Source organism: Leuresthes tenuis, unplaced genomic scaffold (genome assembly GCF_036924035.1).
Source record: "Leuresthes tenuis unplaced genomic scaffold, fLeuTen1.0.hap1 SCAF_10, whole genome shotgun sequence".
Taxonomy (NCBI): Eukaryota; Metazoa; Chordata; class Actinopteri; order Atheriniformes; family Atherinopsidae; genus Leuresthes; species Leuresthes tenuis.
The window spans coordinates 16,294,230-16,322,127 of record NW_027325364.1 but is presented as its reverse complement, the minus strand read 5'-3'; the positions used below and the strand labels follow the sequence as shown (position 1 = coordinate 16,322,127).

General features: G+C 42.0%; 1 protein-coding gene across 2 annotated transcripts in view; it reads right to left on the bottom strand.

Annotated features, from left to right (window-relative positions):
• fhod3b (formin homology 2 domain containing 3b) overlaps positions 1 to 27,898 on the bottom strand; it is an 87,952-nt gene that overhangs the window by 13,297 nt on the left and 46,757 nt on the right. For both annotated transcript variants that reach the window (XM_072394443.1, XM_072394444.1), the window contains exons 4-13: positions 25,212 to 25,279; positions 23,490 to 23,595; positions 7,201 to 7,295; positions 6,264 to 6,375; positions 5,274 to 5,368; positions 4,058 to 4,201; positions 3,694 to 3,941; positions 818 to 877; positions 284 to 391; positions 24 to 158 (exon numbers count right to left, since the gene is read on the bottom strand). In XM_072394443.1, the coding sequence (XP_072250544.1) occupies positions 24 to 158; positions 284 to 391; positions 818 to 877; positions 3,694 to 3,941; positions 4,058 to 4,201; positions 5,274 to 5,368; positions 6,264 to 6,375; positions 7,201 to 7,295; positions 23,490 to 23,595; positions 25,212 to 25,279 (1,171 nt within the window). The remainder of the gene's footprint in view (positions 1 to 23; positions 159 to 283; positions 392 to 817; positions 878 to 3,693; positions 3,942 to 4,057; positions 4,202 to 5,273; positions 5,369 to 6,263; positions 6,376 to 7,200; positions 7,296 to 23,489; positions 23,596 to 25,211; positions 25,280 to 27,898) is intronic.

Sequence of the window (27,898 nt, the reverse complement as noted above, 5' to 3'; positions counted from 1 at the left end):
CTGAGGGGTAAGCAGAGACTAACTTGAAGCGGTTCCTCTCTTCTCTTTCAATTCTCTGCAGACGCTCTTCCCTTTCCTGACGTCTCCTTTCTCTCTCCGCAGCAAGAGACTCCTGATGCTGTCTGTACGATGAAGTTAGCAAGCCCCCTAAAGCAGGTCTGCATGTCAAAGATAAAGAACAAATACGAGGGCATTATTTTACTTTTCTTGTTTGTTTTTTTACAGTCACGTCGTATAAAAGAGCCATAAAATGTGCTGCAGTAACTGTAGAGACGCTGCCAACCTGTCAGGTTTTAAGTCCGGTGTGGATGGTGCTGAAGTAGTGAAGTGATGGATGGGTGACGTAGGAGTCTGGTGCCTGCCAGGATATGGAGTGCCACTGGGAGGGATTCTGTTCAAGAGGAAGAAGAGATGACTAAATGTTTTTGTTCCCTACTAATTCATTTTTCTACTGAGAGACAGACAATAAAATGATTAAAAAACAGAATTAAAAAAAAAATTAAAAAAATCATACTGCTGGATAGTTTATACTGAGATGTGGCCCCACTGAATAAGAAATAGTTCTTTGTCCTGAGAGTCCCTGTGTAACAAGAACGTTTTTTCAAGAGAGGCTGCTCAACCACAAGAATAGTTTGAAGAGATAAGAGAATCAGTTACCAGAAAGTATTCATTAGTGTTAGAATATAAAGTAGTGTTATCATAGTTAGAGTTATAAATAAGGCAAGCTTTTACACAGACAGTGTAGTGTGCTTTAAGTCCCAGAACCTTGCGTTCATACACACTCCTGTTACATCAGACTCGTCGCTCCTGGTCTTACCTTTCAGCCCAGCGGGGCTTTCTAGCTGAGTAAGATGTAGGAGATGTAGAGTCTGTCAGACTGAAGATGAAAGCAAGAAAGAAAGTCAAGTCAGCCCCCCAGAGGTAAAATGATCAACCGTTAATCACACAGTCAAGGTAGTGAGAGAGCAGACGGAGGAGGCAGTGCTGCAAGACCACAAGACAACAAAACAGACAAAACAGGGGAAACCAACATCTCTGTCTTAACATTTTCACTTGCTTCTTAGAAAGCCATAAAACTACAGTAAATCCTGACTAATTAAACAGTTTATGAGATGTGCCAAACCATTTGTATTGCCTAGTACATAAAAAAACAGGGAATCACTTCAACTTGGAAGGCATCAGGGGACCATGCAGAGGACCTTCTGTGTTCCTGCTAATTCTAAAATGATTTGACAAGCAACCAAAACCAAAAGACAGTAACTGAGCCTTGCACTAATACTTTGAGTAAACTAACTGACCTGTTTTGGATTCCCTGTCTCAGTGCCACAATAAAAGACGGACAAAAAGCAAATGTCTGAAAAATGATGATTTTCATCAACTGAGAAAAGGAAGTAATGACGATTTGAACAGCTTGACTGTTACTTATGCAGTATGCCTTCAGAGATGATAGATAGGACATAGAGTAAATCTCATGTGATGAAATGTAGGATCATCTCAGGCCAATAGGACCAAGAAAAGATTTTTAAATGACGAAGGATGTAGAGTGGAACTAAGATAAAGTGAACTAAATTGTTAGAGGCTATTTGAAAGTAGAAAAAAGGACTGTTAGAAAAGATTTGATATTTCAGTGTCACTATTTGTGCTTTTATGCTCTCTGAAGGCACTATTACAGAGACACAAACACCAGTGGTGGTGAAAGGATGGTATTTTTCTACACTGAGAGGGGAATGATTCATTTTGAGCTCATTGGCCCTAAAAGACACATGACTCTGGTTCAGGTCAAAGGAAAAGGAAAAAAGGAAAAGCGGTGTGTTTGGGGTAAACGCATACTGAGGGAGTGCAGGGCCTGTTACTATAGTAGTATGAAAGATAAAGTCAGGTAGTTGGGAGGAACACACCAAGGACTAAAGGTCCTCTTTTTAGGTGCGATGGACACAGGAGAGGGTGTCCTGGTCTTGACGCTGACATACTCTCTCTGCCCTGCAGGGTCACTGGCTTTGGGGAGGATGTTGGCCATACACTTTAAGTTCAAACACAAGTTAGGAGAGTCTGCTACAGCTGGAACCGCACTAGGATGACAAAATACAAGAGAGTAGGAGTCCAAAGAGAAGGATGAAGATAATCACACTTTAGAATAGAGGAGAGACTGGGGAGCAACTGTGATAGAAATATGGGGAAACGACATCAGGCTTGGAAAACCAGCTGGCCTAAAATACCTGTGAGCGCCCTGTCTAGAGGACTCATTGACGGGATGACTTTCATCATCTGCCTCGTCCTCCTCATCCTCATCCTCATCCTCATCCTCATCATCCTCCTCCTCCTCCTCCTCTTCCTCCTCCTCCTCCTCGTCTTCTTCCTCTTCTCTGTGGTGAGAGGAGGGGTTGAGGGTTGATAGGAGGAAAGGGAGGATGGAGGCAGGTGGGAGGGAAGTAAAATTGAAGAAACAACGTGAAACCACAGAGGAGACGATGGCCCAAGAGAGACGGCACACAGAAATGAGACACACAAAAGACATGCTTGTCAAAAAAAGCATCACACGTATTAGTGCTGAGAAGAGACAAATATAAACAAGATGTACAAGACAGTTAGTAGATTTAGACAATGCTAGTTCTATGATGTCTGACAACATTAGAAACGGATATGCACATGCAACAGTTAAAGCTTCATAGAACTAAAACTTCTATAACATGGCATAAATATCATAATGACCTTGAATTTAATCTAAAATAAGTTTGATTTCAATAAGGGTTGAAGGAGAAATCACCAAACCGATAGTGTGGGGTCGTCATGCATAAGTCTGCGGCCAGTTTGCTATTTGGATCCCATTTGGTTGTCTGGACTTCATTAACATTATGGAAAATTGTGATCTTCAAAGGCGGCTTGAATTTCCTGTTGTGGACTGGAAGAGGCTGGCTTGGTATCAAATGACCTGCTGGATTGAATTTAAGTAAACCTGAAGACCTGAGAGCTACCAAGAATATCAGTAGATATGCCACTTAAAGAAAGCTGGTTTCTTGTGATTAGGGATTGGATTTACATGGCAAGATGATGAGAAAGAAAAGATTCACATAGACTTAATCAAATGATCACTCGTTGTCTCATCTTTGAGTCTGTGTTGTTTGATATATATATATATATATATATATATATATATATATATATATATAACGTGATGCATTGTGCAATACGCTCACTAAAGAGAGCATGACACGAGTCAGAGAGCAGATATTGTTCATATCATGTGATTACAGTTGCTTCCTGTTGCCATCAGAGGCAGGAGACTGTTTTTGACAGACGGAAATTGGATCTAAATGTTACTTTGCAGCAGCAGTCTTCTCTTTTCTCATTCTTTAAATGACTATATAATTAAATTCTCTGCTTTGGCTGTGGATAGAGTAGATGCATCGCTCCAAGATCGAAATATAATACTCACTTTCAATAAAATTGCTTCCAGTGAACTGAAGTAATACTTAGTGGACCCGGAAATAATTTGGGATCCCTTTTGACCTGCAGCTATCTCTCAGGCTTTGGAATATACAAGATCAAAACAACCCTGCCCCCTGGATGAACCTTTAACAAATAGGATCAGGACAAGTCCAAGCTAAAGTGGGGGCACAGATAAAGCCTTCCTTTTTCTCTTGCATATCTCCACTTTTGCCCTTCCTTTGCTCGCCTTGCCTCGCCTTGCCTCACCTTTCGCTGATATCTTCAACCCGTTGGCTACCGCAGGGCAGGAAGGTGCTGCCATGAGTGTGGGGGCTGCTGGGTGATGCTGGGGCAGAAGCATGACCTCTGCCATTCTGAAGTGAATGTCTCCGGCTGCGTCTTCTCTCCAGGCCTCGTCTCTCATTGGTGCCACCAACGCTGGCCCGCCGGCGTTCCTTTCGGACACTCGGGGGCAACTGGGCTTCATCGTCCCCATCCTCGTGGCGAAGAGTCATCTGAGTGAAAGTGGCATCCCAGATTAACGCGGTGAATTATTCATAAACAGCAGCTTTGATACACATTTACACAAAAGTAGTTTGTTATACGATGATGGTTTACGGTTGTTCCTCACCTCGTAGATGTTAAACTGCTCTACCAGATCAAGGTCGGTGCCTTTCCTGCTCAGGTGTCTCTGGGCTGTGGTTTCAATGCCCTGCTCCTCAAGACAGTCCACCATATCGTAGTAGGAGTCCTGATCTGAAAGGCCTGCCAGGGTCTGAGGCACAGACACAAAAGCAGCAGCCTTGTCTCAGTTTAAGATTTTTGTATGAGAGAAAGAAACTAGGAAACAGTGTGAAAACACTTCAGTCTTCAGCAAGACAACATAGTTCACAATATTCTCAAATGTTTCCAGCAATTATTTTCCTACATACAGATGTGTTTTGAATCTTTAAATATTGAAGGTATACGTTATATAACCTCTGTTCTTCAAATGTTCTCCAACTTTCTACTATTAAAAAAACATCCCACTGACATTTTATGACTGTTAATGTACTATTTTATAGTTGTTCCTTAGAGCTCTTTTTGCTTTTATTCAATGCAACAGTCACTTCTTTATGCATTGCACTTGTCACAGAGATCAGCTACAGGGCAGAGGAGAAGGGTACACACAAGTTTGGTGCAAGTTGCGAGACAATGGAAAAGATACCCTGGAAGAAGCTACTTTTTCCAGCTGCATACTTGGATGCAGGGGGAATCTGTCAAGCAGTCAGAGGAAAGCCCTGGTATTTTGTGAGTTCATAATCTCTTCATGGCAAGACAGGAGTTCGGAGGGTTCAGGCCAGTCCAGGAGATGCATCTGTTCAATGACTGCATCTAGGTTTACCTCTGACTGAGAGGGAAGTAATTTGACAGCGCGTTGACGAGAGTGGTATGGAGAGTCACGAATATGAGAACCACCTTTAGGCAGCCATCGCTCTATTTACTTTACACTGAGCTGGCTGCAGCGCAGACATGAAAGTCCCTTTACTATTGGAAAGTCAAGGAGGTGATTAACACTTTCTCAAAAATGCAGTAACAGTGGACAGACTGAATCTGCGCCTGATTCAATCAAACATAGAAAATGGCCACACGGTTCTGATTACATTTTGGAAACAATGCTGTTCAACCGCAAAGTCTTCCACCTCTCATTAACATACTTTTCCCCTTATCTAGAGAAGTCATTCAAATGCAGATACGATTTTAATACAATGCATAAAGAGATCTGAAAGACAGCAGATCAGAAAGAAGAACAACACAATTTAAGGCTATTTGAATAATAAGAGTTTAATCAAAGAGTGATCACTGACCTTATTTATGAGAGTCATGGCAAACACAAGCAGCTCAGTATCCACTCCATCCTTCTCATCCAGGATCTCTATGACATTGGACCAAAGTTTCCTTCCTGTTCATCAAAAGGAATACAACAGTGCATTATAAGACAAATTCCAAACAAAACAGCCTATTTTGAAAGGTTTACATAGACACTAGCAACCCATACCGATCCATCTTCTCATCTTACAAAATAAAAAAAACACCTCCCTGCCAAAAAAAAACAACAGTTCATATTCACCCCAATCCACGAATAGAAAACAAAAACAATTATTATTAGGTCATCTCGTGGCTTCAGTGAAAAACCTCCAGTAACAGCCGTCCTGCTCTTAAAAAGTGGCAGAGGAGAAAAAAAACAAAACAAAACTGAGCAATGATGGCTTTATCTACAATAAGAAAAGAGCACCTCTGTGCTTCAGACGTGAGCTCAACTACATCTCCTCATCAGGAGACTGGGGATCATGTTTAGTCCTCTTACGCAACCACAGAAGCAATGTGATAAGACTGAGCTGGGATAGAGGGATACCTGACCCCTCCACACAGATGTCCAGCCCCCTGATGTATGCCACAGTACAATGTTGAGCTTTTAGACTGGCAGGTAACTGAACCCCTCTGCAGGTAGGAGCTACAGGCTTTCTCGATGAGGAGGGATCCATGCATGGTTACGGAGCAGCTCGGGACAACTGATCCGATCGCTTTTTCTCCATTTGACGGCTCAGGTTTTACACAACAGCAGATAATTAAAACTGATATGATGACAAATTCTGGAGCTACTGCATACACAGTGAGTCATTTGTAAAGTGTATAATTCTGTGGCAGAACACACATATTACATTTCCGGACATGCAAACATTGAAATTAACACAGAAAAATCTGTGAAATAGCACCACATATGTTCTACTAAACAACATGGACAGTGGTATTTGGTGTCAACTGTATCGGTCTTTATAATATTCAAGGGTTCTTACCTCCTTTGGTGTCCACAGTGTTCACAGCATTTATGAGCAGGGCAGCATTACTTTCTGTGTACTCGACAAAGACCAGCAACAGCTTTAGGGATGTCTTCACCACTAGGCGAAACTATGAAATAAACAAAGGGCGCAAAATAAATAATTGATCAAATTGACAAGTAAAACTCAACACACTAAATAAAAATGGATGTGCTGGCACATCTAAATCCAAATGTTATAGGCAAATGTCGTATAGTAAGAGCCGTTTCCTGTCTGTACCATCTTGAGAAGTTTGATAAGTGTGTTTTGGGACACTCCCAACTAAACAAATACCTCAGAGGTGTAAATGTCTTAAATCAGAATAAAAATAACGGAGTTATGTTAAATACTGACATATGTAAACCTAAATGTGCTGAAATTTCAAAGGCAGACACAAGCAGACAGGGGTGTAATGCTAATGATACACAGCTAAATTGAGAATGGACATCGACATAGTATCAGGGAGGATGAAATCATCTTCATCGGTTTTTTTTTGTGGACATCTGGCACAACAGCACTCTGACTTGATCAACACTCCCACTGACCATGGTCAGAGTGGTTATTAACAATGGACATTTGCCATGAAGGATAACTGAGAAGACAGGACTCTCACTAAAAACAATAAAGCAGAAGCCAAACGTTGTGTCAGTATTTTCACAGGAAGAGTAAAGTAATTTGTAAGAACATAAAACAGCAGGAGGGGGGCCAAATGAAGCCTCCCTCATATGCTGCAAACATGCTGCACATGAAGTAATCTGACCACTAGAGGGCTGAAGGGACCACAATGCCAGGAGGGCTGCTTCCATGTTGACAACGTAGCACATGATTTCATCTGTTTTGCAAGAGCCCTGATGAGATTTTTGAGTTAATTTTACAGCCTCTCTACTGTGTGAAAATTCATGTGCATGTTCTTTACCTTTGATCCAACCAAGGAGTAAAGCCACTGCACTGTCTCATTGTGAGCTATGAGGCCGTTCATCCCATCCACATACAGCATTATCTGACCGAGAGCTGCAGAGAGAAAGAGAGCAAAAGAGAAAGATAAGGGAGAGAGATTGGGAGAAACAAATGGGGTTTGGTTAATCTTCTGCTATTCTACTTTTCTTCCATTTTCTCAAAAGAATCCAACATAGCTGTAGTACTTTAGTGTGCAAAGCAGATTAAGCTTGTGTCATTAGGACATAACTAAATAAAACTAAGGAATAACATACTGTATCAATCAGAAAAAAGATACTGTGGATAAAATTCATAGGCAAGTATTTTTCTATATAAAATGCTTTACTGGGAGGAATAATCCCACATTTTAAGACAAGAGAGCATGAAATGGGCCTTGACATCCGTTTATGACCATGAATGAACATTAAAACAGTTGTCCCAGATAAAGCATCACTCATTGTACTTTTAGGGAAAAAAGACAAGGATGTTACTCTACACATATGGATTAAATCAGACAGGACCATAAATACTGGAGCTACTGTAGAGATAAATTGTTAAAAAAAAAAAAAGAAAAAAGAAAAGAGCTACAAGCCTAATTGTTTTCCTCCTTTTGAGCTCAGACAATGCAGTGTCTGTGATTTACCAAAAAAATTCAAATTTGAATTTATCAGATGTTAGATGGTTACGAAAATCAATGAGGTTTGGATCAAATGAAGTAAAATCATCTCAGGTTCTCACGCGTGTATGTTTTTTTTTTTGTGTTGTTACAGACGTGAATTTAAGTGTATGCCTCACATATGGACATATCTTCAGACTCTGAATACTTTTATTCTTTGAGAATATACAGGTAGAATATACAACCATAAAAGGTAAGCTCTCCCATGACCTGTCACCTTATCATGGTGGGGGAGTTTGCGTGCCCCAATGAGTCTGGGAGCTATGTTGCCCGGGGCTTCAAGCCCCTGGTAGGGTCACCCAAGGCAAACAGATCCTAGATAAGGGACCATACAAAGAACAGCTCAAAAGACACCGGCCACCGGGGCCTCCCCTTGGAGCCAGGCCTGGGGGTGGGGCCCGGTAGCGAGTACCTGGTGGCCGGGCCTGTGCCCATGGGGCTCGGTCGGGCATAGCCCGAACACATGACGTGGGTCCCCCTTCCGACGGGTTCACCACCCGTGGGAGGGGACAAGGGGATCGGGTGCAATGTGAGCTGGGTAGCAGCCGAAGGTGGAGGCCTTGGTGGTCTGATCCTCGGCTACAGAAGCTAGCTCTCAGGACGTGGAATGTCACCTTTCTGTTGGGGAAGGAGCCAGAACTCGTGCACGAGGCTGAGCGGTTCCTGCTAGATATAGTCGGACTCACCTCGACGCACGGCTTAGGCTCTGGAACAAGTCCTCTTGAGAGGGGTTGGACTCTCTTCCACTCTGGAGTTGCCTCTGGTCGCGGACCACGGTCCACGGTCAGAGGCGCAGAGCAGGTGTGGGCATACTTATTGCCTGTATGCCTTTACATTGGGGTTTACCCCAGTGGATGAGAGGGTAGCCTCCCTCCGCCTTTGGGTGGGGGGACGGGTCCTGACTGTTGTTTGTGCTTATGTGCTAAACAGCAGTTCAGAGTACCCACCCTTTTTGGAGTCCCTAGGGGAGGTACTGGAGAATGCTCCTAGTGGAGACTCCCTCGTTCTGCTGGGGGATTTAAATGCTCACGTGGGCAATGACAGTGAGACCTGGAGGGGTGTGATTGGGAGGAACGGCCCCCCTGATCTGAATCAGAGTGGTGTTATGTTGTTGGACTTCTGTGCCAGTCATGGATTGTCCATAACGAACACTATGTTCAGGCATAAGGGTGTCCATATGTGCACTTGGCACCAGGACACCCTTGGCTGCAGTTCGATGATCGACTTTGTGGTTGTATCGTCGGACTTGCGGCCGTATGTCCTGGATACTCGTGTGAAGAGAGGGGCGGATCCGTCAACTAATCACCACCTGGTGGTGAGAGCTCAGAGACGGGGCCTCTTTTTGCGGATGATGTGGTTCTTTTAGCGTTGTTGGGCCGTGACCTTCAGCTCTCACTGGAGCGATTCGCAGCCGAGTGTGAAGCGGCTGGGATGAGAATCAGCACCTCCAAATCCAAGACTATGGTTCTCAGCCGGAAAAAGGTGGACTGCTCTCTCCGGGTTGGGAATGAGATCCTTCCCCAAGTGGAGGAGTTCAAGTATCTCGGGGTCTTGTTCACGAGTGAGGGACGAATGGAGCGTGAGATTGACGGGCAGATCGGTGCAGTGTCTGCAGTGTTGCGGGCTCTGCACCCGTCGTTGTGAAGAAGGAGCTGAGCCAGAAGACGAAGCTCTCTATTTGGTCTCTATCTGGTCAATCTACGTTCCCATCCTCACCTATGGTCATGAGTTGTGGGTAGTGACCGAAAGAACGAGATCGCGAATAAAAGTGGCCGAAATGGGTTTCCTCCGCAGGGTGTCTGGGCTCTCCCTTAGAGATAAGGTGAGAAGCTCAGTCATCCGGGAGGGGGTCGGAGTAGAACCGCTGCTCATCCGCATTGAGAGGAGTCAGGTGAGGTGGCTCGGGCATCTGGTTAGGATGCCCCCTGGATGCCTCCCTGGTGAGGTGTTCCCACTGGGAGGAGACCCCGGGGAAGACCCAGGACACGTTGGAGAGACTATGTCTCTCAGCTGGCCTGGGAACGCCTCGGGGTCCCCCGGAAGAGTTGGAGGAAGTGGCCGGGGACAGGGACGTCTGGGTTGCTCTGTTAAAGCTGCTGCCCCGCGACCCGACCCCTGGATAAGTGGTAGATGATGGATGGATGGATGGAACAGGTAAGATGTATGTCTGTGACAAAGTGCCTAAACATTTAAACTACGGTTAAAGGTGTATTATTGCGGACATGAGGTAAACATAATAACCAAAAAAATGTTTCGCTGAGGACCACCTCCTTGACGCTTATCTCTTCCATAGAGAGATAAGCACTGTGGCAAAACTCTAAAAGGCAAGTAGCTGCAGCACAGCTCGAGGTACGACAGAGACGCCCATCTCACGCAGTCAGCATGGATTTAATGCTCTAATTTGTTAACACGGGAACCAAAAGGAAAATCATGTTCCACAAATGCCACATTCCTGGTGTGAAGTTAGCGCTAAAAATAAGTTGGCGCTAAAAACAATATAATATATATAGATATATATATCTATGTAGATGTAAATATCTATATATTTTACTTGTTCCCTCATCCCTCTAGTCAGTGGACACAACTGGGGGAGAATACCTGGGCACTCAGCCACGCTGGATGCTGACATGACTTCCATCTGTAACAGGATACATAAATAAGAACATAATAAGCGCCAAGGGATCTCAATAGGGGGCAGTAAAAGTGAAGGGCTTCTGTTAAAGAAGTAGATGGGGGGGGGGGGTGGGGGGTGGGGGGGTGGAAGACAAACACCACCGTGTAGGGGTGGAACAGACAAAGCTCTATTTAAATATTTAGGTCTTTTTCTTTTAAAACAGTTTCCACACACAGGAAATCCACAGCAGGGATGAGCTCAGTTTGAACCCACAGCAACTGTGGATGATACATTAGCTGACACAAAGAAAAAGGTAGAGGTACTGCCCAAGAATCAGAGCCTGTGAACAAATTTAAAGCTGGAACGCTTTTGGAAGGCGCGTTTCTTGCCAGGAGTTATGGTTTTCAGGGGTTAATACATAAGAGAACTTCCTCAGTAAATCATGACATTCTTGTTTTTATCAATCATGATCAAGTTCAGGAATATTTCAGGATCTAGCTGGAAAAGCTGACACACCAGGTGCTTTCAAACTGCGAAGGTATCAGAAAAAAGGAGTGCAACAGTAGAGTTTGATCTGAACAGTTTTACTGAACGCTCGCCAAAACGAGTTCCATCTAATATTCTCTTGCTGTCTTTAAAACAGTTTCTTATGACACATTATGCTGAAAGCCTACAGTTTCTGACATACATTTCTCTCCACTTCTCCAGAGAGGCATGAAAATTGTGAATATGCTGTAGATATGCCAAAATTCCCAGGTGCAGCTGCTGTGTGTACATGATGCGTGAGATTATGTGGGTGGACACATGTCAGTGTGTGTATGCACATGCCGACGGCTCATAGCTGCTGCGGCAGCGACAGTTCGTCTTTTATCAATCAGGGTTAATTACTCACATCATGTCAAGCCAAAGCATTCCTAACAGTCCTTCCCTGCTGTAAGCTCCGAGCCATGTGTCATAGTGGTCAGCAGCACGACAACATGGAGTATCTAAGCAGACCACTACAGAAAAACTTTAAGAAAACATTACACTCCTGTGTAACAACCTGACTTTGTATGGGACAGCAGCAGGCAGATGAGTGGCTGCAGTAATGACGGGACTCGGAGCTGGTCCACTGAGCCCATGATGATTCTTTCTGACACACACAAACATCTACAACCTTTGCTGGATGAGTAATGAGCTATGTGCCTCTTTTCAAATTCACAGCTGACCTGCGAAATCATAAAACACTTTATGGACTTTTATCTCTCATGTGCACTTGTGTAAGTGTGTAAGTCATCCGTGTGGGTTTTAAGGAATGTCCACTGAAAACAGGTGAGAAAATCTAGATGGCCTCAATGAGGCTTTTAAAAGTGTCATTACGCTGCGCGACTGTTCAGCTGCTGACAGATGAGACGTTATCAGTCAGCCACAAAATGAAACGACTTTTAGATCTCTCTGACATGTTATCATAAGACATTATTCAAAGCTCTTATCGACAGGATATGGGTGGCTTTCTTGCTTAAAAATGCAGCCAAGCATAATAAAATCTGAAGGAACGTCTATATCATACACAGATTTAATTTAGTCAGCACTTCCAGAAATGCTAGAGATTATGACTGTTATAAACCACACCAGAAACCGCACAAACCATTACCTCTTTTTCCTCACATTTATCAACACTGCTGCTGCATGAAATTATTCATTGCCATTAGCGACTTACGTACAATTTAACGTAAAGTACCAGAAACCGCTGAACGGTGAGTGTAAAATGATACCGTAACAGTTTAATAGAAATTACATTACCCCTCATTGTGAGGAAACAGAGAGACAGAGTAAATTAATCATCTAATTACTCTCAAAACAATCACCGGTGTGAACTGCAAATGGAGACAATACAGCTTGATTAATATATTCACAAAACCGTTAAATTAAGTCACTTGTGTGTTTTGCAGTTAGGCAACATGATCAAATGATTAGACAATCCATACTTTCCCGGGGTTGTACCTTTGCAGCTAGCCGGAGTCGAGGTTTGTTTTTAAAGCCTTTAACAGACATTCATCAGTAACCCTGGAAGAGGGTTAATGAGGGGAGAATGTGAGTTGGTAAGGGATTCGCCTTACTTTGAACGCAGATCTGGGGCCAAAAAATGTGGGCCTCCATTCAAATAATCATGAGCAGCTTTACAATACCTCACACATAGTAATAGGAACATTGCTACGTCCTTATGCATGTACAGTATGTCACGTAATCAGATGCTGCCATACAATGAGCTGCACAGTGATCAGAATTTAGATCTAAGACATTATGCAAAATATGATAAATTGTTCCTTTAACATTCATATTTCTTGAGATTAAATGCAACATTTGATTGAAGAAGGGAACTACAGATCTATGACTAGAGGAGACAGACCAAGATAATTCTGAGAGAACTACAAGCTTAAACAACTAAGGTCTGGTGGAAGTGTTTCTTCAGGGCCTCTCCCTCTCATAAACCACAGCAATTATCTTCCACAGCTCCAGGAATGTGCAGGAAGGGCTGCTCCGTGACCACTGCCGAGGTGAGAAGCTCTCTGAGGTCTGGGAGGCAGCACCAACACAAACCAGCTAACTCAAACATGGATCTTTAAAAAAAAAAAGAAAAAGAAAACACACCCTTATCTATAAACATACGAGAAATCAACGAAACAGCTCTATGTCTGGCAACCTCTCAACTCCCCTCGAACTTGCCACTCCGTTTCGTCGGTTTCTTGCACATTTTGGGATTTATCTTATGTGGGTCAGCCAAACTGTCAGCGTTCCACAATTATTTCCCCAGGACTTCAAGAAAGGGTCAAATCTCCTTCCCATACAATGCAACTTCTTGTCTTGTCGGTCCTGCAACAGCTGGAAGCTGCGCTCACACTTTGGAAGTGCTGCCCCATGAGCTGCTCGTACATTACATGTAGATTTTCTTGTATTACGTTACTGGATTTGTTGTAAAAAGTTTTTGGGGGAAATTATGAGCAGTGACACTGACAGGTACCAAACAATTCTCATTACTGGCAGCAAGTCGTTTAAAAAATTACTTTATTTTTCTATCAATCTTCCACTCTGAACTTTATATATCCTATTATCTGCTGTATATTTAACAATAGAGTATAAAATGTTAATTACACAGTAAGTGTTACATCCTATACTCTCAGGTGAATAAATATTCAAAGCAATAGCTGTATAAAAACTGTGGACAACATGACTACTTGTTTGGTCAAAGGCTCACATTTAGGGAAAGAGTTTTAGGTTTCCTCAGTTCCACAGCATGTTGTTTAAGCTTTCCTTTTATGACTTGCATTGTCATGGTTTTGACTTTCATTAGTACAGCTGTAAACCACATAGAGCAATAAAAAAGGCTATTTAACTTAGAGACGAAAACATACTGTAGTCTGCCTACAGGTGAGTGAAAATTAGACATATATGCCACATGAACACCATGATGACTTCAGAGGATGATTATATCAAAGTGTTTTGTTTACAGCATCTTTTTACTGACCAAAAGGATCAGTTATCCCAGCAGCGTGCTGACATAGCATAGCTTTTTATTGGATTTTGCTGTCTATCGATGGTAGACACAAACAACGGATGCAGAAATGAAAGAAAGTTGGACCCAGAAAAAAAGCCAGCGTTCATAGCTGAGGGTCAATGCAGTGCTGAGATCTCCACGTTTCTCCATCTGTTGAAGACCTTAGAGAAGCGGCATAAGCTCCTGTCACAAACTTCCCTTTACAGAAACGACTATACCAGCACCGTGCTGCCAAACTCAAGTCCAGTTACAGAAATCAGTGATTAAAGGTAGTCAAGCAGCTGTTATAAGTCATTTGTGGACTCCAGTAGCGACTGATTTGTATGTAACATACAGTATGTACGGGACTGAGGTGGCTCACTCAAACACGGTCAGTGATGAGACGCAGACATTTGAATAATTGAAAGCAGTAAATAAAAAGGAAATTCAGAATGATCTAACCTCCTTGCATTTATAAATGAAAATGTAGCTGTGTGGTTAAACAGTAATTTGAGGATGCAAGATGTTAGCATCAAGATGCATCCTTGGATGCATCAAATTGTTAATCAGTGAAATTGAATCATTAGACCTGCAAAGACTCGCAGCATCTGTAGCACTACTCAGGGTACAGAAGGGCCGTTGTGTGATATTGCTAAATAACATCAACATAAATTACATCAATAGACAACATCTTAAAGCCTAATGCAGCAGTAAACAACTAAAGCTTAATACAGCAGTAAACTACATATGTGTAGATATAGCTATGTAGTGATGTTCTTACCAGAGCACTCAGTCTCAGAATTTAGAGAGAGAAGAAAAAGCAATGAAAATTTATTTGCTGATTATGTTAAAAACTGAGTGATTTCCTTTTGTTACTTACATTTCTGCTAACTACATCCATGCCTCTGGTACGGGCCTGATTTAAAGACTGTGTTCCATAAAAAGACAAGTTTACTGCTCAGCTCTTACCGTATATGAAGTGGATTAAGACATGTTCGTGGGTTGCGTTCTATTTGTTATTCAGCTAATCACCCAGCCCATTAGAGGCAGACAATCTGCCTCTGCCAGAGCAATTCCAGTCACCGCGCCGACTGCCAGACTTACACTGAGCCCCATAAAGTAAAACAACTGGGGGATACTTTCATTTTCAGACAAGGAAACATTTACCAGCATTTGACAAAATTTGGTGTGTGTCTAATCCCAAGCATATCCCCTGAGACAAACAACCAGATCTAATGGAACAATAGCAATGAAGTGAGGCAAGAGAGCCTCTCCAGTATTTGGCTGAGCAAACTCTACAGGCACTGCAGACCCGATGAACTGCAGTGGTGAGGAGGGCAGACTCGAGAGGACTACAGCAGTATAGTTTAGAGGGAATAAAACTGATAAATATGCAACACTCTCTTCACTTTTTTCCCTACTATGTGCATAAATAGCTAAAAGAGTAGAGGTACTTTAGTACTAAAGAAATTAAATATAAACCTAAGTATTAACAATGAAGAGGTGGGCTTTCTGCCAGCAGATGAGCTCTCTGCATCCCATCCAAATGGGAAAGACTTTGGCAAAAAGCAACATCCACCCACTTGTAAAGTGAACTGAAAGATGAGCTGTGGTAAATTCTTACAGCTCTTGAGAGAGCAGTTATGCGATTTGCTCTGGTTCTGGCCACTTGCATGATTCAATGACAAAAAACAGCCCGCTCGCAAAAAATCTGATGGAAAACCCACTCATACGCGGAGTATTCCAGTATACCTCCTTGCATGTCACAGCAAGATTTACTTATCTTCCAAATTCCAGTTTATGCGACTTAGATGACAAGGTCGGGGCTGATAAAGAAAGCACTTGACAAATTAACCGAATCAAACGCTCTTACATTATAATTGGCATGCGTACTGAATTCTGTTACAGTAAAACAGACGTTGGGATGGGGATTCTATTCTCCTGCCAGTGCGTTTGCTGAGGCTGAAAACATCCACAGATGTAGGGAGAGGAGAATAAGTGGAGGCAGAATATAGGTCAGGCAGGTGGGGTTGAATTGGGTCCAGTTGCAAGCAGTCTGCTCATGTGAGGACCAGAGAGGTCTCACATATGGAGGGAGAGGGACATGTCTGGCAGGAACAAGGCCCCGAGTTTGAACCAAAACATTGCAACAGGTTGTGTTCGTTTTGATAGATGTCAAAATGACAAATAGCTCTAGGTTTTTCCACAACAGCACCAGATTAGAGTTGATCAGCAAGTTTGAAAGCAGGTCTTAAACCATGCGTGACTAAATTAAGTCAATCCTGTCATCCTGAAAGAGAGACAAATCCATACTGCAGATGGAAATATAAGACTAAACCAACTAAAATAACCTACTTTTTTTGGTTGGATGGTGGTATTTGGTTTATAATTTAACAAATACTTTACAAAGGAAGTAATCAAAACCAAAACAAACCTAAACTTGTATGCCCGATATGTCTGCACACATTTACTGGTCAATGAAACTACTATTTCAGTAGACAGGTGACACCATCTTTGTCTTCATTTACAGAACTGTAAGGGATGAGGGATACACAACACTGTAGTTTTGTTGATATGCTGTGTCAAAATCATTATACAGCTAGTTTGCAGTCTACAAGGTAAGTGATTGAACATTCCTGACTCCACAGACCAGGCATCTTACTGTATGGTGGGTGTACAAGTCAGTTTTTTTTTTGTACAAGACTGAAAATATTTACAGAATGGGGCAGCAGGAGCTATGGTTCACCCACAAAGCTGCAGGAGACTGGGTGGAAAACACACATGTCCTCCTTCGGGATCTCATTACAAACCAGGAGTTCAGGTTTCTATTGGTACGGCAAGGGCACTGTTGGAGAGCTCCTTCTCATTCTAAATACAAGCCCCGTCCACCGACGTGCGTCAGCTTATCTAACAGGCACCGACAAAGCAGTGCCTTAAATTTTTCTAAACATCAGTCGTAGATGATCACTTTAAAAAAAAAAAGCAAATGATTGCAGCAATAAATCATGCATAAATATTGATAAATTTACACAAAGCCACACTGCCCGGCCCAGACAGAACGGAATTGTTTATCCAGATGATGGGACATCGTAAAGGTTTCCCCTCTAGAACAGACGACCTATAACACAGCCAGACAACGCAATACACACTGTTTCCAAGAAGAGCTTCCAAAGCTGCTGTTAACTCAACTATGCCTGGGTTTTCACTCAAAGCTCAGTAGTCAAAACAATGATCCAGATTCTAAATTAAGAGAGCTAAAAAGCCCCTCTAGTATGTAATGGTATCCTGGAAAAATGTGCTGTTTTGTTAGTAACACATGATCACATCTGTCTGAACACATGGAAAGTCAGGCTATGATATGAATGTGCTTTAATTATTAGCATGCAATAGTCGCTTGGCTATAAAGTAATAGAAACATTTAGATTCAAATGATTCCGGTTGAGGTCGTTTTTAATCTCAGGGAAATGGAGGTAAAGTTTGCTGCAGCTGGGGCAACTACAAAGGCGAAGTAAATGAGTGAAAATGGCTGCTATTGTGTTTGTTTACTGTGAACCTTTGGATCTCACGCAATCTTGGCACACAGATGAAAAGCAAAAGCACAGATGTGTCACTCCGCAGCCTCACTGATCTGCCACATGTACAATTTAATGCCACAGCACGAGAAATACTACAGGGACTAACAGCGCGGCTCCAACAAAGGGGTCTTGTGTTTCAGGTGCACTTGAAACTTTTGTGCACACTGCTGCCCACTAAAGTGGCTGCTGTGTGACACTAAAAGCTGGACTGAGCGCTGTATTGGGAGCAGTGTTCCAGGTCCCAGACAGTTTAAGAGGCTGTGAAACACTTGACTAGAACACATCTCCTTTTCCCACCGAGGGCCATTCAGAACTTCCCTCTGGAAACAAGGTAGTCAAGGTGCTTCAGCTTATGGCGTTATAACAGCCGTGTCATCAGAAACAGGAGATCTTAAAACAGTAGCAGGAGAGAGAGAGATACGGCTAGAAGGAGAGAGGAAGGCAGGATGGGGATAAAAGGGTAAAATGAAATACTGCCATAACTTATTTCACAAAGTGATACCTTTGGACTGTTCAAAACACAAGTCCTATTGGTAAAAGCTATAAATTTGCAAGGCTTCTGAGTTATAGCATGTAAGCCGGAGTGCATACGGCATAATGCAGCGTGAGAAGAGATATAGCCTCGTGGGTATGGAGATAATTTATGTTACGCGTTTTCCAAAAAATGTATCCGAGGTAGTTGTGAAAGATGTCGAAAAAAAAAAACGATTTCTTTTCATTCCCGTAGATCTAAAAAGCTAAACTTCACTTCCAATTTGTTTCCACTGCAGCTTAGAGATGGCGAGTGTTTTGTCAACAACAGTGTGCAGACAGAACCGGCGTGGCCTCTGAGAAGTGCACACAGAGAAAGTGTAGCTAAAAACATAGCTTATGATGAGGAATGTCAACAGTAAGCTTTTCAAAGGAGGGAATAATTGCTTCAAGTTGACTGTAACTGGTTTGTCTTTAATCTGCCCTTTCTGTCTGACGCTCCCGTTTTTACAGTCACCAATTAAATAAGGTTGTTACTTTTGTTAGCGTTCTTATTATAAAATCTACAAATGGAACAAAGATTCGGGGGAAAACCTTGCGATTTGCTCTCTCAGCCCATCTCCTTGTTTTGCCCATGATAATTAGTACCATAAGGATCCTTCTCTTACCACAGTGAAAAACCTTGAGCTTAAACCTTGTTGACCCTTTGCACAAGCTGCTTTTATTTTACGGCGGTGGAAGCACTTACTGTGCTGTCAACAGTGATGTGCTACTCTGCCAGCCTAATGTATTTGGTTCCTCTTACACAAATGCATAAGACAAAATGGCACAGAAGCACATCTAAGAGCAGACGCAGTGACAGAAACACAAATACTTGGCAGTAATTAATCACAAGTTCTGGATTTACCTGCTCTGACTTTATGACTCCAATATCAAACATTTATTTAATATACATCTACGCTTATTTTTACAACTTATTATAATTCACGCCACTAAATGTGTGAGCACATCTCCAACATTTGACTCACTGCTACGTATAGCAAATCTACATAAAAGCTTTTGTTTTGTGAAACAGCAGCACAGATTTTATGTTTGCATTGTTTATCACGGTGCTGCAAGGTGGTGTGGTGGTTAGCACTGTTCAAATCATGGCTGGGGCTTTTCTGTGTGGAGTTAGCCAGTTCTCCCTGTACATGTGTTGGTTCTGGGTATTCTAGCTTCCTCCCACAAATACGTACACTTTAGGTTAATTGGGGACTCTAAATGGATCCTAGAAGCGAGCGAGCGTGCATGGGTGTTTGTCAAATTTGTCTCTGTGTTGAAACTCTTTTGCTCTGGATTTTTGCTTTGCTAATAACAGCAAATTCTCATCAGCAGTTACATAGTTCACTTAATGAAAATCACTGGCTCCACTTCCATGCCACTCTTGGTTGTGCACCTTCTTGTCATTCCTGAAACTCAAATAAACTCTCACTGGAAATCTGTAATATCCTTTATTACAAGCTTTTCGTATGATTAGATCTACATTCAAGAATATAGGCGATGCAAAGATATGGGTAAGTTCAACACAAATGATACGCTCAGTTCAATTGAGGTCTCTGCAGTCTCATCGTTAGCCTGATTCTTATTTCCACAACAGCATTGTGTCTACTCTGGAGAGTAAGATGTTGTCTGAAATATACTTATTAGTAAACCAGAACAACCCTGTAACTTAAGTTATCTGATATATTAATATAATACATGTAAACCACATTCAGTCTTGTATACATCATGTCATTGTTCTGGCTGAGACCCAAGATGGCTGCATTCGCCCCCCGACAGAGTGATAGCACATGCATAATCATGCATAGGATAAACAAGCTTTTAGCAGTGTTTAATGAAACTTTGAATTATATAAATTGTTGACCTATAGGAGGGAAGCAGGAAATGTGCACCTTCCATTCCTCTGGACACGTTCTATGTTTTTTTTGTGGTTACAAAAAGAAAAAAAATATTCCAGACCAAATGTCCTCCAGTTACAGGCATTTGTCCTTCATCTGTTACTAATTTCCTTGTCTGTGATAACATATTTTGATGTTCAGAAAAGCTAGTATGCTCCAAAAATACAATTTTAAAGAAAATTGCAGAAACGCATTTAAACTTTTCAACTATTTAAGAAAGTTTCTAAACTTGAGAGTTAACATAGCCAAGAATTTATTACATCAAGCCGTTTAACAAAGATCAACCAAGATGTTGTATTGTGAATGAAGACTGAACAACTCTAATGAGCCCTTTTGGCTCCTGAGTGATTTCGGCTAACTGTAAAGTTTACGGGAGAACCAGATGGCATTGGCACCTCTCAAACAGTGACCTCAAACCCTTCCCTCTGATGGGGTGATAAAGGCATACAAGCTCTCCCCCGGGCAAGAAAAGCACAGATCTCCAAGGAGCTAAGCCCAGGTCTAGAAGCCCTCTGAGCCAGGTGTGAGGGGCCCTGAAGGGGGCTGCAAGAGCACTAAGTGGCCCCAGACACCTCCAGGGCTCTGAGAAGACTAAATGAAAAAAAAAGAATTTCAAAAAATTAGGATAAAGAGAAAAATGAGATGGTGTAGACTGCTGAGAACGTGTCACGGAGCACAGGCTGGAAACCTGTTGTTGTATGAGACTGTTGTGTGAGCACAAATGTGCCTTTTCTTTCACTACAAAAGACCTATACGATTGATTTTTATTCATGAAAGAGAGCAAAATTGTTTTGTCGGAGAGTTTTTAATGCACACCAGACCGATGGGTTCAAGGCCACATTCCTCTTGCTTCTTTCTTTTTTTTTTTTCTTTTTTTTTCTCCACTGGGCTCAACTTGAAAGACATTACAGAAAAAAAACCACATTAGAGGTGATCATTGTTTGATACAAAAGCTATTACGGTTAGTTCGTTCTCCCATCCTCTTTCTGTGTGCACGTGTGAAAATTTCAGACTCTAATTTACTCCTCTCTTGGGAATCCTTATGGCTTAGCTCCTCTTGGAAGTCATCAACAGCAAAGCAGCCAGATCTATATACATTTCTGACCTGTGCATATGGGTTCCAGCACATGCTCGGCTTGTGTTCTCCAACACATGCCTCACGAGGGAGGGTGATCTACTACACTCCACATTTCCTCAGCTTGTCAGGAGAAATTAGGTCAGAAGTTGAAACGGGTTAAAAGTGCTTTTGGGAGACTAGTAATTTGGTTTTAGTTTCTCATGATGATGTAGAGATACATGGGGGAAACTGTAGTCTGTAGAGATGGGATGAAGCGATAAATAAGCATACAGAAGAATAAAAGGAATCTACAGAAATGCACAGACAGTCATATTTCTCTGAGATGTAAAAGAAAAAACTGGCACATCAAGGAAGCGTGAACAGATATGAGAGGTGGTCTCATCACTCACAGCAGAATGACACAAACAACTCTTACATGTGGTCAACACTAGTTTCCAAAAGCCAGTCATTATACTCCTCCATCATGTTTTGGCCATTTAACCTTTGTGATTTATCTGTCTGAGTTGGAGTCCGAGCCAAGTTCAGATGAAGACTCAAACATCTGAGATCTCAGCCTGCAGAAGCAGTCCAGTCAGGGTCATGTTCATGTTCATAAGCTGCTCGGGGGGCATCATCAGATCAACAGTGAACAGGTTGGAAAACCTTTCGAAATGACTGGCTATTCTAACTGAATAAATGCAAATTGGTTAATATATATTTGAAATGTGCAACCAAACAAAAAAAGCTTAACTATACTATGAGTTTTTTTGGCCAAATTAATGATAATAATAAAAATATAACTATAAAAGTATAACTATTTTGTGTCTTTTCAACCATAAAAATTGAATACAACCTAGTGAGATGTGTGTTTGTCACACATTGTGAAAAGAAAATCACTTTCTGTACTTCAGAGGTTATATTTGGCCTAACCCTGAAGTTACAGTCAACAAAAAAAAAGCAGCAGTTCAGATTTGCAGGGGACAAGTGCGTCATACTCACATCATAGTCTGGCCTCCTAGGAAATCTAACTTCATAGGTGTTTTTTTTGTTTGTTTGTTTGTTTTCCCAAGGCAGAAATCGGAGATTCCAATTTCCCATTTGTCATTGAATGTACCACAAGCATTTCCACTTAGATAGAACTTGTTAACTTCGATTAAAAAGTAGGTCATATAAGCAACTGATCTTAACTTTGGCCTCCGAAAAATTTCAACAAAACACAGAGGAATTGAGTGATAGTTAAGCTCAGGGTTTACAGAGCTGATATATGACAGCGGAATTACTTTGTGGGTTTTGATTGGAGTATAAAGCTGCTGCCAGCTGGCTGTTATGTTCTGTGGTATTTTAACAACCTGGGCCTGCTCAATGCAGGACTCACAATGAGATTATCCCTAAAAGATTTATCAGTACCAACTGTCCAAGATGTAACTGCAGACAAAAGAAATGTAAGTGTTTGAGAATATAAAACAGTCAGTATTTCTCAGTCAGCTTGGTGTTTGTCAGTTTGAGCTTTATTTGCTGTGTGTGCTAGTGTGAGCTCTCATCATTTACTCTATGGTCTGTAGTATGGTAATATTGTGCTTCCAGGGTTACTGAATAGTACTGAGCTCTGAAGAAGCAGACTCTGCAGAGGAAATGGGGGTAGTGGAGTGAGTGGGTCACTCCACATCCTAAAAAGGTGAATACAGGTGTTAATTTGTGGTGGAAAAGAGGAATCTATTGTACTGTTTTTCTGTGTACTTTGACCAAAGCATGTCATCGACAATTCATTAAGATGAAGAAATTGCATCAATATGTGAGAAGGGGCATAATAAGATGCCTTTAAAGCTAAGATGTACTGACTCTGTTCCAACAAAAGAAGTGCAACACATTTAAATGAAAACAAAAGAGAGAAAACAAAGAAAGATAAAACAGCAAACGAAAGAAGAGGAGGGGAAATTAGTTTTATGATCTGTAATATCCTGTCAGAACTTTATTAGACACTTAAGCATGTGTGACCTGCCTTTTCACAGTGGGCTGTTAAATGGTAGTGACCTCTGAGTGAAAGCTGTAGTTCTTTAGTATCCACAGACATGGTATCTGTGCCCCATTTCAACCTAACAGATGATCTTTCACCTCACCAACACGGAACACATAGATTAAGCAGCTGCTACATTTGGCCTAACTTCTACATTATCTGCAGCGCACTCTAGAGTTTGTTTATACAATTCAAGTGTGTGTGTGTGTGTGTGTGAATGTGTGTGTGTGAGGTTCATCAAGCAGAATCATCAATTTACATAGTTTATATAAACACATATGGCTGTAGAAGGGTTTATGGAAAGAAAAGTTGTTACAGGACTGATTAGTAACATCCTTGCTGTGAGGTACAAGGGAAGAATGTCATTTGTTCTTGATGTAAAGCTGTGCTGCTCTGCTGTGTACGTACCCCTGAGGATGTAATTCTGGTAGTTCTGGTCGGCTTCAGCTCCCACTTTTATCAAACATGTCAGTCCTTCAGCCACCACAAACTCGTGCACCAAATCTTTGTCATCCTGCAAAAAAAAAGCCACAGAAGAAGGAGAAAATTATGAAAATCCACTGTATGTCATGGACAGTGCCACACAGTTTATGTTGGATCTATTTAATGATAGTTAATATCAACTGACTCAATTAGTTTGAAGTTCCACAACTAAACTGTCCTCAGTGTTACATGAACATTAGCTGCATCACTGACTTGCAGCGTAACACTGTGCAGAGAAATAATAATCTGGAACCTGTAATGTGAAAACTCCACAAAGGGGTGATAGGTCAAGAGGTGTAATTTGGAATAAAAACAACAGCTGCCAGTGGGTGAAAGGTGGGGTAAACACTAGACTGGTTGCTACTCCATTACAGGGCAAACAACCATACACACTCACACTCACTACTGGGTCAATTTAGAACCACCAATCAACCTAACATACATGTTTTTGGACAGTGGGAAGAAAGTGGAGTCAATACAAACTAGTTTAAGGATTCTGCATAATGATCCCAGTCAGTTCAAATATGAGCGAGATGGTGATTATATCAAACATTTTAACAGGACTGATTATGCTTAGAGCAAAGCACCACATTTAAAACACAACATCCAATATAGGTTTCAAAGTATCATTAAAGAGTCAAAAACAATTAGTTATGATGGAAACGGATCTTTGGCGGAATTAAAGCTATGGTTTATGTTCCAAATTTGTTCACAGCCTGAGCGAATTCAACCATGCGATGTGCTTGCTGCTGACTCAGATGGATCAGTGTTGCTTTGACCTCTCAACTTCTTCCCATATTTTTTCCTTGATGACAAAACCACCTGCATCTCTCACACCTGTCCGCGACTCTGTCATTTAACGCCCGACATCAGACTTTCTGCAGGATTGAACATTTTCTGATACAATCTACTGTTCAATTGGGATAGAGAGGAAGGCAGTAATAAACACTGCGGGGTGGTCAGGGCTTCTTGTGTCCCAGGAGGAAGTCTAAATGCTTCCAGAACATCTTTACCATATATGTGTGATGGAGACTCCAGTCATTTGGCGGAGAGTCTAAATATACAGAAGAGCACCGAAGAAACAGATTGAGCAGAAGTTTTGAAACTTACACATGTGCACAAAGGTTTTGAAAAGCAGAGAAGACTGCTCAGGCATGATCTCTGTTCTCCACAACCGATGCCTTACAGAGCCACTCTTAGTGTCAAAATATGAGGTATTCTAATCAAATCAGGGCCTGCATCAGTGTGTGTTGCTTTCTTTTCCATTTGACTGTCAGTTAACCCTCCCCCTCTGCGACCGACTGCCCGCCTAGCCCAGCCCAGTGTGTGAAGTATGACCAGACCTGAACACTCAACAGCTGCCACGAAGGCAGACTCTCAGCAGCACAACTCTTCCTCAGGAAAACCGAGCAGTGTCCAAGTGTGAGTGTGCAACGATTGATGTGTGCATCATGTATCTACATGTATCTCTTGCATCTGAACGCGTGTGCATGGGTATGAAGTAACAGAGCCCACGATCATGGTGAGGGATACTTTACGAGACCTGCTGCCAAAATGACAAAGACAAAGCTCAGCGGAGTTGACTGAATCTTGTCAGCTTCAGTTTCAGGATAGAGCCAGCAAGGGCTACAAATACTTAATGATTACCTGAAAAATCTGCTTCAGGGAAAATAGGGCTCTCCGTAGCTCCCGTCCAGTAGAATTGTAGAGTTTTTCTGTAAGGACAGAGAACAGGAATGAGTGAAAAACATCAGTTGACAACCAAACCTGTGGAATCTGATATTTTTAGACTTTAAAGATGATTCTGACCTATCTTAACTAGAATGTGCATTATCAGTTTGTACTTGCACACACACGCACACACACACACCCACACACAATGTTTCCATGAACTACAAATGTCTTGAAAACCACTTCCTTGTGTCTACACCGTGCACACATCATTGGAAGCAAGTAGCCAAATATGAAAACTTTCCCACAAGAGGAATAAAGAGAGCAGAAGAACAGTAGGAGCAACTCAGAGAACATCTGCAGAGAGTTAGTGAACAGAGGATGCTTCCTGTTAACAAAGACCAATCTGTACTTTATCATGATACAAAGTCACGGAACAAACTTAAACCAATAGCCACCACAATGACTAAGAAACAATTCACGCGTTAATCAGTTATGGAAACTGTGCAGAGAAGTAAAGAAGAGATGAACAAGGCAAACATTTCCTGCAACAGTCTCTCTCACTCTGTGCAGTCTGCACAGTCTTCCAGGGAGAGGCAGCACTGAGCAGCTCGCTCAGAACTGCTGAGTGAACTGTCTCTGACTCAGCAAAAGCTGCCTGTTACTGTTGCAGATGCAGCACCACGGTCTACAGAGTAGTCTAATGCAGAGCGCCGCAGGTCTCTGGATTTCCTCTCAATGCAATGGCGCTTCTTTTTTCCTTTCTTCCTGACACACACTCACATCACAGGAAGGCATCACAGGCATTGCATGCCTCAACTAAGTGGAGCAAACGAGCGCACACGCATTATCATCATGCTGCATTCAATGCATGCGTCACACACAAAGGACTTTGAAAACAGCAGCCACTGAGCCAACAGCCGATTTATTAATGCTGCATCTCTCCTCAGGTGCAGAATAAATCCCATCAGGCCATGATCTTGGACTGAAGCAGGGACAAGGTGTGTGTCGTTTGCCGACTTCTATGCTATACTTCTAAAGGTCTTTGTGGGCCTTTTCAGCAACACACAGCTAATTTTGAAGCACATATAGAAGTTCACAAGCAGGGAAAGCTTGCATATGGAGCCTCACTGTGCAAACAAAACATAATCAAACCGCTCTGTGAAAAGCACAAGAGTAATTCAACTAAATCTAAATAGTATTAAAGATCTCTTTAAGAGCAAAGCAAGCAGACGGTGGCCTGTCTGCTTCAGAACTGCAGTGTACCAACAACAATCAATACATTTCTCTCTTTCTCTTTTTATAAACAGCACTGCAGAAAGAGCACAGAAAAGATCTATTTGAGCACATGGTTAAATTGTGTGAAATATCCGTTTCTTTCAGCTAAGCCATCTTGTGTCTCAATTAAATTGCCGTATTTCATCACAAAAGTAATACAACATCAGACATATATCTGTATCTTCCACTCTTCCACAGACAGAAAAGGCACTGGAGATGCAGCTGTACTGTGAACAGTGTGGCCATATGTGGTTAAATCTCCCATTAGGTGACACGGCATAGAACAATCATATACCTCAGAATCCACTTCCAGCAGAGTTTCTTAACCTATAAAGATGTCTTATTTCTAATTTATAGGTTTGATAATCGTTGTTCTGAGAAGAATAGAGACTTTAATGTTTTCTTCAGGCGATGCCGTACATGGCTCAGATGCCTGATGGGTAGATGAGTACTGGTACTTTGCGAGAAAGTCCAACAAAGTCACTGGCAATAGCATTCATAAGAAATAAATCTCTACAAGTTCAGAGGCATTATGAGGGGAAGCTGTGTGATGTTGGTGATTTATGTCTTTATAAATAAAAGGAAGGAAGTCAGACTAAGCCTTTTCAGTATGTGGTCCCCGCCTGTGCTTTTCGAAGCTAAATCATATTTTCAAATTTCTTCTCAGAGCCGACACATTTTTGTAGTACCAGCTTTTTTCCTCCATTTATTCCCTCCTTCTTTATAACGATCGTCTGTGTTGTACACCCACTTGCTACATTATTGATAAAAGGGCTGTATACAAAAGTAATAACAGAATACCATTGCATCTAGTTTTATGGCTGTAAAATGTCTTAGAGTGAACTTTTTGCAGTGCAACCTTGGATCTGCAACCAACTCAATATGATGTAAAAAAGATAACGCAGCTTTAAAACAACCGTGCCCTCCACCCCCAGCAGGTCAAAGGGTGGCCAGATCCACTGCCCTGCGCCATACGAAGATGACTCAAAGTTTAGATTAGGGATCCCTGAACAAACAAACCCTCTGATCACTGGAGTGGGGAGAGAGAGGTCATAACTCTGGGTTACTCATCACACCTTCACTACACAAAGCAAGCTTGATTTGTGGTCCTACTTAACCCAGAGTCTTGTGTCAGAGTTCTTTTTCTTCCGAAAGTCGTAAGCGCACTTCCACTTGGACACTGAACGTTAATAAGTCGGGAGATGAATTACATCTAACACTGCTGAACTTCCCATGATGATTCTACCCGGCACATGAATCAACAACTGGGTTGCCATCAGGTTTGACTAAATCCCAGAGGTGTGTTGCCTGTGTGAGTGTGTGTCCGTCAGCAATAGAGAAGCAGAGATATTCTTCCTTGCACAGCTCTACTGCCATTTCCACGA